General features: G+C 41.0%; 1 protein-coding gene across 5 annotated transcripts in view; it reads left to right on the forward strand.

Annotated features, from left to right (window-relative positions):
- The first annotated feature begins 1,715 nt into the window (after positions 1-1,715).
- Positions 1,716-14,470, forward strand: part of LOC149002316 (F-box/kelch-repeat protein At3g23880-like) — a 46,635-nt gene continuing 33,880 nt past the window's right edge. For all 5 annotated transcript variants that reach the window (XR_016170212.1, XR_016170211.1, XR_016170210.1 and 2 more), the window contains exon 1: positions 1,716-3,282. Coding sequence is in view for 1 of the 5 variants with exons in the window: in XM_089136918.1 (XP_088993044.1) it covers positions 1,998-3,239 (1,242 nt within the window). In the remaining 4 variants the exon portion in view is untranslated. The remainder of the gene's footprint in view (positions 3,283-14,470) is intronic.

Raw genomic sequence — 14,470 nt, forward strand, 5'->3', positions numbered from 1 at the left:
AATGTGTAAAGTTATTAGCCGATCCCCATCCCCAATTTGACTAGCAAATGTAGTCTCAGATATCTAGTTTATGGCTGAGAGGCTACTCTCAAGGAGGCTATCCCCTCACCAATCTCTTTGTCCCCTCTTGGACAAATGAGTTTTGTAAACCCCCAACCCTTAAAAAAAAAATAAATAAATAAAACCCCAAAAAAGAGAGAAAGAAAACACATTATTAAAGAGCCGATTGGAATAGATACACTTTAACCTGTAAATGCATACCGCATCTGAATTCACATTTGTATTCTTTTAGGGCCTGTTTAGTTACATAAATCTAGAGATTTGAAATCTCTAGATTTATGAATGCAAGATTTATACATGTTTGATTGGGAAAATCTCTAGATTCATGAAATCTAGAGATTTATCTTTTTACACTAAAAACGTGAATCTGTAGATTTATGGGTATGGGGTGAAATCCAGAGATTTCAGCCTTACTATAAAAACGTTAAACATTTGTACATTCATAAAAATCACAGATGAATCCACAAATATCATTCCACATATTCGATTAACCCAACAGTTAATTTTATAAATTATGACTCCATAGATTTGAAATCTCTAGATATTTGAAATCTCTAGATATTTGAAATCTTCAGACTCATGTAACCAAACAGGCCCTTAAGGTTGTTCATATCCGAAATTTTCCGTCCGTTAAGCAAATGGATTCGGATTTGGATAATTGCTTATTGGATCTCGGATAGAGTTAATATTTAACATTTTTTTCTTCTGAAAAGGAATGATAATTGGATTCGAATACCTGTAATCAGTAACCAGATAATTGGAAATTGAAAATTAGAAATTATCCAGTTGAAAGTAAAATATTAAACACCTTTCTCTAAAAACTGGGCCCAATAATCGGATTTGGAAACCGGTATTCGGTAATTGGAAATTGGAAGTCCGAAAAAAAATAAAAAAAATAACAATCACCGATCAATAGTCGGATAATTTATCGGATTGAGCTTGACTCTGGTAGTGCGGGGGGCCCTTGGCTGGTGAGGGCTGAGTGATGGCTTGGGGAAGATGCACGAGCCACTCTTTCTCAATTATACGCTATTTGAAGATAGTGATTTGAATGCCTATCCCCTGCCTTTGCGCTTATCTTTACTAGGATTATTATTGGATTCGAATTTGAATGCCTTTAAATTTCTACCCAATTTGGATTCGGATTCGAATTTGAATAGCAATTTTGCTAATCGGATTCAGATTCGAATTCTGATGTATCCAACCCGAATCCCATTCGTTTACAAGTCTAGATACAACATTGTTGGAAAAACCATCTTACTGTTTTAACCCGTATACTTTCTCTTCATCGGTACAGGCACAATCGCACAAATGATGAGTGCAAATCACTTTGCTTTTTTTTTTTTTTTTTTTTTTTTTTGTGTAATTTATCACTTTGCTTTTTCACCACAAAATCGGATAATTTGCATATCAAGAATCAAACCACCAGTGGGTCCCACGCGGAGCCCGCCCCTATTTTGCGGCGAAAGAAGCGCCGGGTAGAACAGAGGTGGTCCGGACTCCGGACTCCAAAAACTGCAAAACCGGTGCGTTTCATCCATGTCGCATGCCATCTGTATCGGTTAAATCGTACCCGATACGCATATATCACGTGAAACAGTAGTTATAGACTTACAGTACCCCTGTACGTCATATATCACATGAAATAGCGCGAAACGGTTGCGGTAATCGTCGTGAATTAAAAGAAGACCGCGGAGAAACTGCGAATTGAGACATTTCTCAAGCAGTGAGGTGACGGTTACATAGCGGAGAAATTAAGGCATTTCTTCAATGTCCAACTTTCCAATTCGCGCTTCTCGTTCAAACCTACAGAGACCTGCGCATTGGGGTTTGGATATCCTTCTCATCTCATCTGGGTTTCTCCTTTCTCCTGCTCTCTTCCGTCTTCTGGGCTTTCTCCTGTTTCTGCAATTGAAGAAAGTTAACGACTGAGAAAAATGGATAAGCGAAGAATATTGAAGAAAGAGAGAGCGAATAAGCGGAATAGGAAGATAGACTGGTCCATTTTACCAAGCGAAGTCGAAGAGAATATCCTTTCAAGGTTACCCGTCAAGTCTCTGATGCGATTCAAGTGTGTATGCAAGCCTTGGTGCAAACTGGTTGCCGAACCACATTTCATTAGGATGCATTTCAAACGATCAACCCAAATCAAAGAAGTCCCTAAACTCGTGTTTCCTCATGGTGGTATCGTCTACTCTGCTGATGTTGGGTCATTTGAAAAGCATTACATCAAAACTGGAAGATTTCAGAAGACTCTTATGCAGAGATCAGTTGATTTACCGTTTAATGATGGGTTCTGTGACATGTTCTTGAAGATTATAGGTTCTTGTAATGGATTACTCTGTTTATCTACTTTTGATAGCTTGTTTTTGGTGAACCCAGCTACTAAGGAAAACAAGAAGCTGGCTTACCCAAAAATCCTTCCGAGGAGTTCGTCATCTTCTTCTACCATCTTAACTGTTTTTGGGTTCGGTTACAGTCCTAGAACTGATGAATACAAAGTGGTGATGATTTTATACCATATGATAGGTATGGACATACCTGTTCATTCTTCTGTCTTTGTGTATACTCTTGGTAGTAAACCTTATTGGAGATTAATTGAGGGCACCTCACACAAGATTAATTACCCATATCATCATGCACTGGTCAATGGAGCTCTTCATTGGATGACAACTAGGATACCAGGTTCCTATTGGATGCCAAATTCCTCAAAGGTACCCATTTCGTTTGATTTTGGGGATGAGATGTTCAGGGAGTTGTCTCTGCCTAAAAGTTTCAGCGAAGATGATACTGATCACCCCATGGGACTGGTGGAATTGAATGGTTTTCTTTCTCTGTATCATTGCAAGGCTAATGAGAATTTTGACATTTGGATCATGAAGAATTATGGCGATGAACAGTCATGGACTAAAGTAATTTCAGTTGCACAGCCAATATTGTCTGGGATCCAAGGATTTTTTAAACCTTTATGCATTCTGAAGAATGATGAAGCTGTATTATGTGAAACTGATATCGGCATTTTCATAGTTGATGTAGTAAAGAAACAGCGTCGCCAACTTAATCTCATGTATCCACCATATGCTTTTGGTACAGAAATGTTTTCGGAGAGCCTTGTTTCAGTTGGGAATGATGGTGGAGTTAATGTCAGCAACAACTGGAAGAAGGAACATTGGCAGTGAAAACAAAGATTGTTTAACTTGTGAAAGGAAACAGAAACAAGAGGTATAACCTTCAAACAAAAAATTTTCTTTTTCTTTATAAATTGAGTTCAGATTTCCATATTGGTGATTACAGCCAGTATAGAAGAAAAGCTATAGATGTTTAATTTATGAATACTGCTTTTGTAGGATATAGCTGTGCTGTATATTTTACAATGAAGATCTTTTATTTTTAACTGCAACTTTTCTAGTCATCTGTGGATGGTTAAACTTACACTACAGTCGTCACCTGTTCTGAAAAAAACTGAGTGGCAAGTGAGCATCACAATTTCCTACACTTTGCTTCTCTGCTCTGTTGGGTGTGAATCCATGCATTCTTGAAATTATGAGCCCTTGCATTTATGAAGTTCCTAGTTGTCTAAGAGTGTGAAATAAAAAATTAGACAATTTTCACTCAAAGAGAGAGCTTGGGCAAAATCAGAGTGCCTTGGCTGAGTCAGATTGGGAGGAAGGATGCTCTAGTTACCATTCAATATTTGTTTAGACCCTGCCTAACTCGCATGCCACACACAGCACAGATACAGCACACTTAATAGAAGAGTTGGAGTTCAAACTAGGAAATATACCTGTTGGATTCAATTTCGATAGCCCTCCACTGAATTGCAGCAGCAGTTGACCTCTGTTATTCTCTTCTTTTTTCTATCCCAAAGCTAAGCTCTCACTTTCTTTACAAACTGATTCCTTGCCTTCTTTCCTCCCCCTCCATTCCTCATTTCAATTGAAAACCTAGCTCTAACTTTATACGTAAGCCTAGTTGACTCAGCCCTCTCCAAGTTCATGTTCAGTTTGGGGATGATCCCCTGTGGTCCCTCTGTTTAGTATGTGTATACAACTAGGACCCAGGGGCTTATCAGCACTTTTCCCCATCAGTTTCCCCTTGTCCTCAAGGTGAAATTCGGGAAACTGACGATGCAATTCAGCAAAGTTCTCCAAGTGTGTTTGCGGGGTGGTAAATCTTCCATTTGATCAGCACCTCCAAATTTCCAGCTGTGATTATCGAATGACAAGAAGCTCCTCCGGATGAAGCTGCAGCTACCAATCTTGAGCCAAGCAAGGAGGGAGTGGTTGAGGAATTATATTGGAGCCAACGACCCTCTTAAGCTGAGAGGTATGGAAGATGGGATGCACTCTGGAGTCAGCTGGCAGTTTGAGTTTGTATGCCAAAGTCCAATTTGAGCTTCAATCGGTAAGGTCCATAATTGTGGTGGCTTAACTTTTTGTTAGGTCAGTTGGCTAGCTGTTTGAAGTGATAAGGCTGAAGCTTAAGGAAGACTTCATTGCCTACTTTATAAGTCACATCCCGCCGGTGCTGGTTTGCTGAAGTGCGCTTCTGATCTTGGGTTACCCTTAAGTTGGACTTGAATTCATCCAAGATGTGATAACGTTCTTGTAGGAACATATCAACCTCCTCAACCTTGGTATGGTCTGCTTTCCAATGTAACAGTGCTGCAGGTTCCAATTCATATAAAACCTAAATCAGTGTCATCTTCGTGGCTGAAAGGTAGGTGGTGTTACACCAGTATTCTGCCCAAGCTAACCATGCTGTCCAATCCTAGGGTTGCCTTGCACAAAAGCACTGAAGATAGATATCTAAGCTGCGATTCACCACTTCCATTTGCCCATCTGTTTGTGGATGATAAGCACTGTTGAGCTTAAGATTGGTACTGGCAATTTTGAAAAGCTCCATCCAAAAATTACTAGTGAACACCCTACCTTGGTCAGAAACAATCAATTTAAGGAACCCGTGGAGCCGCACCACCTCTTTGTGAAAAACCATCGCTATGTCCTTTGCTGAATATGGGTGAGTTATGACAATGAAGTGTGCAAATTTGGAAGGCCTGTCTACTTCAACCAATGTAGAATTGCTTCCCTGCATTTTGGGTAATCCTCCCACAAAGTCCATTGTTGCATCCTCCCAGACACGGTCTGGAGTAGAAGACCAGCTGGCTTTAGTGATTGGTGCTTCTTTTGTTAACATGTGTTGCAACCAGGAACAAATGCACGGACTGCTGTCTTCATTCCTAACCAATAAGCAAACCCGGCAAGCTGTTTTTAAGTGCGTAGGAACCCTGACTGACCAGCAGAAGGAGTAGAATGGAATTCATCCAGCAGCTTTGGAATCATCTGGGAATTTTCAAGAATTACCAATCTGTCCTTATAAAACAGTACCCCATTCTTCAACTGATAATGAGGGAACTCTTGAGAACCGTGAAGAAGAGCTTGAACCACAGCTCTCTTCGCATTCTTGTGACACTGCTGCTGACATGAAGGAAAGAATAACACCCCCTTTTCCTTGGCAAAAAGGGGCATCTGCTGCCTTATTCTTGCTGCCTGGTCGGTACACTATCTCATAATTATAACCCAATAACTTCAGGACCCAGTTACGTTGATCTTCAGCCAAAATATTCTGATCCACAAGGTATTTTAAGCTTTGTCACTCCGTCCTTACCTTGAAATGCCTTCCTTGCAAGTAAAGTCGCCACTTTTGGATTGCAAGGACAATTGCCATCAGTTCCTTCTCATACACCGACTTGGTTTTGGGCACAGGGAGATAGACCTTGACTCCAAAAAGCAATCGGATGACCTTACTGCATCCAGACAGCCCCCAACCCTACTCCGCATGCATCGCTTTCAACCATGAAGTCCTTGGAAAATCAGTCATGGCAGACTGGTACTGTTGTTATAGCTGTTTTTAGTGTGCCTGTAGCTCTAGTGGCTGCTTCATCCCAATGAAAAGTGTCCTTTAGAAAACTTGTAAGTGGGGCTGCAATCTTACCATAGTCCTTCACAAACCTCCTATAGCATCCTGTGAGCCCCAATAAACCCCTCAATGCCTTGATATTCTTGTGCTGAGGCTAGTCAATCATACACCTGATCTTTTGCGAGTCGGCTGCCACCCCCATCTCCTGAAATCACATGACCCAAATACTCCACTTTGGTTACCTGAAAGAGACTTTTTTTGGTTCAGTAACAAACAATGCCGGGACAGCAAGATGAAAGTAGTTCGGAGAGGACTCAAATGCTCTTCTAAGGACCTGTTGAACTCCAAAATGTCATAAAAAAACACTAATATGAATTTGTGCATTAGAGCAAATAGTCCTGAAAAACGTCATTCAAAAGGGACTGGGACGTAGCTGGAACATTAGAGAGTCCAAACAGCATCCCCAAGAATTGTTAATGCCCGTTGTGAATACAGAAAACAGTCTTTCTACATCTTCTGCAACGACCCTGATCTGATGATATCCTAATTTTAAATCTAACCTGCTAAACACCTTGGCTCCCCCCAACTCATCTAGTAACTCATCGATTTCTAGTATGGGAAATTTGTTAGGTATCGTCAATAGGTTGAGTGCTCGGTAATCCACTCAAAATTGCCAACCACCATCTTTCTTCTTGACTAGCAACACTGGGCTTGAGTAAGGGCTTATACTCAGTCTTACCGAACCCACAGCCAACATTTTCCCACCAAATGCTCCACCTCATTTTTCTGAAAATGGGGGTAATGGTATGGTTTGATATTGGGTGGATGGCTTAATGTGAACCAAACTGTCACACCTAGGGCTGGTCAGACCCTCCAACAGGGGTATTTTGGTCAATTTCGGCCTAGTTATTGTTGGAGTTTAATATCAGAATTTTATTCTTAATTTTCAAAGTCTTGTTTTTTTTTTTTAAAGTCTTGGTTTGATTTGTTAATTGAGTTCTTGAGTCCTTAGGAGTCTTTCTTAAAGTAGGACTCTTATAGATAAGTTAGTCTTCTATTTCAAGAAGAGTTCCTAGTTGATTGGTATCCTAAGTTATAAGGGAAACCCTAGTTTAGTTGGTTTCTAAGTCTTTGTTGAGTCTGGATAGAGTCTCCCAGTTTAGGTTAAAATCCTTCTTTAAATGTTAGGCTATAGATAAGCCAGTTTATGGCTGTAAACTTTAGTCTGCATTGAATAAAGATTGAATATTGATTGTGGGAAAATAGGTTGTGGTTCTCTTTGGGAGGCCATGGCAGATTTAAGAAGTCTTGATTCAATTTGCAGCAACTTTTTTCAACACACCAGCAGCCATCTTCAACTTCAGCACCTTCTCCAAGTACAGCAGCCCAGAACGCCTCCCCAGCCCCTCTCTTCCATTGCTGCCTACCCCAACCCCTCCCCTTACTACCGCAGCCCCTTTCCATCCCCCCTTCTTCTCTTTGTGGCAGCCCATCCCTCCCTCTTTTTCTGTTTTCTTTGAGTTTTTTTTATCTTGCCTCAGCTTTGAAATTTCAGGTTTGGGTTTCCTTATAACAACCCACTTCTCTTTCTTCTAATTCCAAATTGTTTATAGTGTTTTCCCTTTTCCTAAACCCTTCCCATACCCAATCGGCAGGCTTCCCATCCCTTTTCCCAATTAAACCCAACCCATCTAGGTTTTGTAATTTAGCTTTCCCATATTAATTTTGGGCATCTTAAGACTATCCCATAAGGATATGTTAAAACCCTAACCTTTCCCACTCCATCCTGTTTAGTTTTGTTAAATCAAATCTTACCCAAAACCCTACCCTTTTAGATCCCAAGACTTATCTTCTTTCCCATATCTACAACCCATAACAATCAAACCTATATCTAACAATTTTATCCATCCCATCCTTACGCTATGCATATCCTTTCTCACCACTTCTTTTAAGGTTATTCTAGGTCTGCGTTTAGCTCTTCTAATTCCTTCAATTTGGATTAAATCATAGGGGCATTTGCAGCCTTCATTGAACATGGCCATGTGTTAGGACCCTAGGGATGAGGCCATGTGGAATAAGGGTTAGTTAGGGTTACCCTAGGGATGATTCCATGTGGAATGAGGGTTAGTTACGGTTATTTGAGATAATAAATAGAGGGAAAGAGGGAAGAGAGAGGAATGGAATATTTTGGAGAGTCTTGTGGGCAGCCTTAGGCTGAGGGAACACCGTGAGGTGGGGGGGTGACTGGCACCATAGAAACCAAAGTCTATCTTGTTATTTCTTCCATTCATGTATGGATTTTGGGAAGTATTAGTAGGGTTTCATCAATTGGCATCAGAGCAATTCGATTCCAGGGAAAGAAGCGATGGTATTGCCCATGTTTTCAGGCAAAGAGGATGTGCAGAGTTGGCTATTGCTGATCTTCTTGTTTTGTTGGGAACACCACATCGATGATGACCAACGATTGGGCATAGCTCTCCGGCATCTCGGAAGGAGTTGCATTGGATTGGGTATACGCAATGTCTTGGCAGAAGTTGGATTGGGTAAGTTTCAGAGAAGCCTTGTAGATTGAGTTCGGTGATGGCAACCAAGGAGAACCGAGGGATGACCGAGCAGAACTGATGGAAAGAATGCCGAGTGAAATCACCGGCAAAGTTAGGTTGACGACTATGGCAGTTCCATGCCAGGTTGGGAGAAGAGAGAAGAAAAGAAAGATAGTTATGGGTGTCGGAACTTACCGGATTGAGGTTTCAAATGTGAGAAAACAAGTTGCAAGTTCAACGATATGCAAGCAAACGAAGAACCGAAGAAGATCAGAGGTGATCGATGCAAAGTTGCAGGCGACGGCGACGAAAAATTTTGTTTGTAGGAAAGGAAGAAGAAGATGATGGAGAGTTAGGGTTGTTCGAATTGGTTCGGTTCACATCAAACATGTTTGTGGGTTTGATCCAAACCAAATGGTCCAAAAATCGTATTTCTTGGGCCACATTCAGCTATGCTTTGACTCACACATTGGGCCCAAACAAACCCAATACAATGATTGGGCCACTAGACCCCCAAAGAAACCTCCTTGGGCCCAACCTATTTCTTTAAACCCCAGCCCATTTTATTCCATTAGCCCAATAGCCAGCCCATATTCCTTAATCCACTTAGGCCTAACCCATTTAAATGACCCACCTTGGGCCCAACCTATCTCTTTAACCCCAAGCCCATCACATTTTATTAACCCATATTTCTTAATCCATTTCATTTTCAAGACCCAAAGCCCAATGCAGCCCATCAAACCAATGTCCCACCCATTTATCATAAGCCATAGTTTGTATTTGGACCCCACCCATTTAACACATCTATCATGGGCCTGACCCGTTTCGTTACCCCAATGTCCACTTCTTCTGATTTTTAATTTGGTCCCAATTAACTGAAACAGACCAAGGCTCAACCCAAGGCTCAGTTCAAACCAACGATTCACCAAACCAGCGGTCCGACCGAGCCAAGAAGAGGAAAATCCATCGTCTTCAACCTTTGGACTGCAAAATGGAAAGGGAGCCCGCAACGATGGGGCTGCAACGACCGAAGGGGAGATGCAATGCTCCATTACGGCGGAAAAAAAAATTCCTGACCAAATGCTTCGCCCATCATTATGCGGCACCATCATACGACTAAACTTCAACAATTCCATCACCTTGGGAACAAGGTGATTTTCGAGGGGTCGGTAGTGTTAGGACCCTAAGGATGAGGCCATGTGGAATGAGGATTAGTTAGGGTTACCCTAGGGATGATTCCATGTGGAATGAGAGTTAGTTAGGGTTATTTGAGATAATAAATAGAGGGAAAGAGGGAAGAGAGAGGAATGGAATATTTTGGAGAGTCTTGTGTGCAGTAGTAGGCTGAGGGAACACCGTGAGGTGTGGGGGGTGACTGGCACCATAGAAACCAGAGTCTATCTTGTTATTTCTTCCATTGTTGTATTGATTTTGGGAAGTATTAGTAGGGTTTCATCACCATGCCACCTTAAATGACTTACTCGTAGCTTATCACTTATTAGAACTACTCCTAGGCCAGCTCTAATATGATCATTCCGTATCTTATACCTTTTAGTTTTGCTACTCATCCATCTTAGCATTCTCATTTATACTACAATGAGTTTATATACATGTTGCTTTCTAACAACCTAACATTTTCCGCCATACATAATAGCTGGTTAAACTATGGTCCTATAGAATTTCACTTTGAACTTTTAAAGAAATGCGTCGATCACACAAGACCCATGATGCACCTCTCCACTTCATCCACTTTCCACCCTATTTTAATTCTTTGAGAAACATGATCCTCTATATTGCTTTTTCTTTATTTATGATTGAACCAATGTACCTTAAACAATCGCTTTAAGGAATCTCTTTCTTATCAAGTTTCACAACCTCATCGTCTACCTGACCATGACCGAAGTTACAAACTAGATATTCTATCTTTGTTCTACTTAGTTTAAAGCCTTTTGATTCCAAAGTTGCTTTCTTGATTTTAACTTGGTATTAGTCTCTACTTGTGTCTCATCTATCATCACAATATCATCAACAAAAAACATTCACTAAGGACCTCGTCTTGAATGTCTTTGGTTAATTCATTCATTATAAGTGTGAATAATATGGTCTTAAAACTGATCTTTGATGTAGCCCAATTGTAATTGGAAATTCTCTACCTTGTCCCACCACTGTACTTACACTTGTCATTGAACCATTATACACATCCTTAACTATTATATTCATATATGTACTTTCAACATTTTTTTCTGTATTACTTGCCTAATTAATGCTTTAGGGGTTCTATTATAAGCTTTTTCCATGTCAATAAAGACCATATGAAGATCTTTCCTACAATCTTTATACCTCCCATAAGTCTTTTAATTTTACGGAAACCTTTAAAGAAACCTTAATCGTAAAACTGGGTTTCACATCAAGGCTCCCTTCTACCGAGCAAGTCTTGTGGTGATGAGCTCTCAAAGGTGGTAGCCCTGTTGGTTCAGCAAATAAGCTCTCAAACTCAGCTAGCAGTCCTTGCACTTCCCTATTATCCCTCTCAATGTTCTCTCTAGGTGCACCCTCTGCTTCCATCAATTTTAGACAGTACCCTTCGCCCTCTGCTTCCATCATTTTCAGATAGTACCCTTCGCCCTCAGCTTGCATTTTGTTCCATAACCCTCTTAAGGAAGTCTGGAGCCTGAGTAGATTAGGTCCCTAGAAAATGTCATTAGCTTCCCTTCCCACTAAAACTTTATAGGTTGGAGCCACCAGTTCTATTAATATCCAACCAGCGTTGACAACAACTCTACCCCCAAAATGTTGTTCATGTTGCCGAGATTGAAGGGAAGTAAGTTCAATACAAAAGTGATCTCGCCTATGGTGACTAGTATATTTTGACAAATTCCTACCCTCCCACACTTCTACTGTTGCCCAAGATTACTTGAAAAGCTTTCCCAGCGTAGCCCTAGGCTTCTACCAACTCCTATGATATGAAGTTATGGGTAGATTCAATATCCACCAAAATCACCGTAGACACTTCCGCAATGTTGCCACTCAGTTTCATCGTTCAAGGGTAATGTAATACTGTATTTGATTGATCGAAACAGTAGCCAAATAGACCTTTAACAGGGAATCAATTTCAGATTTGATGGACTTAAGATGAAATAGAATCCAGATGTGAAGGAGGGCTGAAACTAGTGTGGTATTATAAGGAAAATAGCATAACAAGACGGGCTGAATAGATCTTCAAAACAGGGGTAGAGATATGATGAAGAAATTGAAAGGACAATATGAGGAAATTGAGAATAACAATATAACACCTGGGCTTCATACCGCAAGATGGATCGATTGGATCAAACACCAACCTACCTTGATCAAACACAAGGATTCTCCATAAGGAAGGAATGCTAACAAAGCAATTTGATTTCAATTGACGAGTTGTGTCTCACCTCTTACATAAGTCTCTTTATATAGTATTCTGAAGAGATATAAACATTAATGGTAACATCCAATCATTAGTTAACATCACCTACCTATTAATAACTCAACTACTACCTAACTCTTGACAAAAGAAAACTCCTTTGACAATGAGTTCTTTTATTTTCAAAGCACAACTCCTTTTATTGACTTTTCAAGAACTAGACTTGGGTTTAGGTCTAGACCATAGAGATCAAAATATGTGGGCTAACTTTAACCCACTAAAACACTTCTAGCCCATGAAAGTCATGGGCTGATCTGGGTGAAGCTTTAGGCCTTTGATGGGCCTGGCCCAATGGGTTTCTTCTTTCTTAAATATGTCTTCAATTTTGCATCAAAGGGGAGTCCACTGTCCATACCTACTGAAGAGCTTTGCAAGAGTTCCACTTCTTCTGGTGATTATGTTTCGACCAATGTATGGTCAATCCCTCCTATTTCCGGCACTTGTTTATCATCTTCGTCCTCATGTAACAGCAACACCCTCAGTTGCTTAAATGGACACTGATGGGATTAGGAATAGGGTGCATTGCAGCAGAAGCAAGGGCCCTTGTCCATCTTCTTTTTGATCTTATTGGGAGTCAACCATTTGGAGCATTGGTTTCTGCCATTGGAGGTGGCTGTCGTCTGAGACGACTTTGGAATTGATACCATTTTCGGATGTGCTTTTGTTTGGTTCAACGATTTGGTTCTGTAGGGTTTGCAACCATTGAATTGAGGGTTAAATAACATTGGGGCCCACCTGTATTTACCACCATAGGCTTTGGTATAATGGCCCGATGCCAACTCCCTAAGGCCAATTTCTTTGCTTCTATGGATTGGGCCAAATCCATTACCTGGGTGTTGTAAACCAAGGAAGATGGGATGCATGAAATTCCAGAAGTTTCCTGTTTTGGGCAGATCTAGGTTTTGTAATTTTGGTAGGTCACGGGAACATCTAAAGGGATGAAATTTTGTTGAATCTATGGGATCCAGGAAGTTGTGGGAAGGGGTTGAGATTTTTCCAAAGCTCTCTCCTTTCTTGATTTTTTTCTTTTGTATCCTTTTCTCATGTTTCTTCTTTTCATTCTTTCTTTTCTCTTTTTTTCCCCCCCAGAAACAAAGCACCCAAGAGAGAGGGGGAGAGGGAGCTTTGAGGGGCTGGGGAGGTGGGGGATTAATTCCGGGGGACTTGTAGGACAGTGGGGGAGGGTTTCCAGGCCTGAATGAGGTGGGAAGGGGTCCTAACTCCTAAGTTGGCTGTGATGGTCAGGTGGTGGGTTTTCTGTGTTTCACAGAAATAGTGGGAGAAAGGGAGGGGTTGTGATTGGGCAAAGAGGGCTGGAAATACCTGGAAACTTCTGGTCTGAATTTGTGCAGGGTGTAGATGCTGTTCCTTGTTGTAGTCGATGCCTGAAAGCTTGGACAGAGAGCTGAATTTGCAGGAGCTAATGAAGAAGATCAGAAAGCAGTAAAATAGACAACTGCAGGGTCCCCCTGAAAGGAACCCTGCCAAACCTCTTTGGCTATAAACTCATGATTATCTTTATTCATTCAAGCTGAAAAGTTTTGTGCAACGCTTTATAGCTTTTCAAACTTTAAAACAAAATCAAACTCTACTCCCAACTGACTTCAACTTAGGTTCCTTATCCAACTAGATAACTGGAGTAAGGTACTAACTCTACCCAGATAAGAAACTCATCCAACTACTAACTCTATCAAGACAAGACACTTTAATTGGGACTCTTAAATCAGTTTAGAATCCCAATCCAGGACAAAGCCAAATAAAGGAAAACCCTAAAAGGACAAAATTACCCATAGAGGGGGTGCACATAGACCAGGGAGTAATAAGCCCCCTTGTGGCTTTTGGTGGGCCTCCTCTTCGGGTTCACATCAGTTCTCCCCGGCTTAGAAACATTCATCTCGATGAATGGGTGAGGCCATATATCTCTCGTGTAGATTTGGGTGAAGTTGTTTGCATGAATCCATGTGCTTTCATTGATGGGTTTGCCCTTCCACATGACTAGGAATGTGTGATGTGTAGGTCCCTTCCATGTTGTCTTGAGCATATCATCTAGTACCTGTTTGATAGCTTCTTGTTCTGGAGGGGCAGGTTGGGGATGTCGCAGCATATGCTCAGTATCTCCTTCATTGGAATGGTGCCCTATGTAGAGGTATAGGTCCGCCCAATATTAAAGATATTACTGATGTCCATGTACATGAATATCTTAAAGGGTCCCATCTTCCTTAGGTGGAGCTTGGTGTTTGCTCCTGCTGGATACCTCTCTGGATGGATGCGAATCATTACCATATCTCATGGTTTGAATTCTACTAAGCTTCTATGTTGGTTTCCTTGGGTCTTATAGATCTTTGTATAAAGGGTTGTCTTTCTTCTGACATCTGTATGTACTTCAATGATGTACCGTAGGAACTCATTTGCTTCTATGCTTACCCTGGTTTTGGCTGGCAAGGGAGTTAGTTCAATGGGCCTCTGAAGTTGGATACCTAGTAGGGCTTCAAAA

Source organism: Hakea prostrata, chromosome 10 (genome assembly GCF_041222555.1).
Source record: "Hakea prostrata isolate BN-2017 chromosome 10, UWA_Hpros_2, whole genome shotgun sequence".
NCBI classification, from domain to species: domain Eukaryota; kingdom Viridiplantae; phylum Streptophyta; class Magnoliopsida; order Proteales; family Proteaceae; genus Hakea; species Hakea prostrata.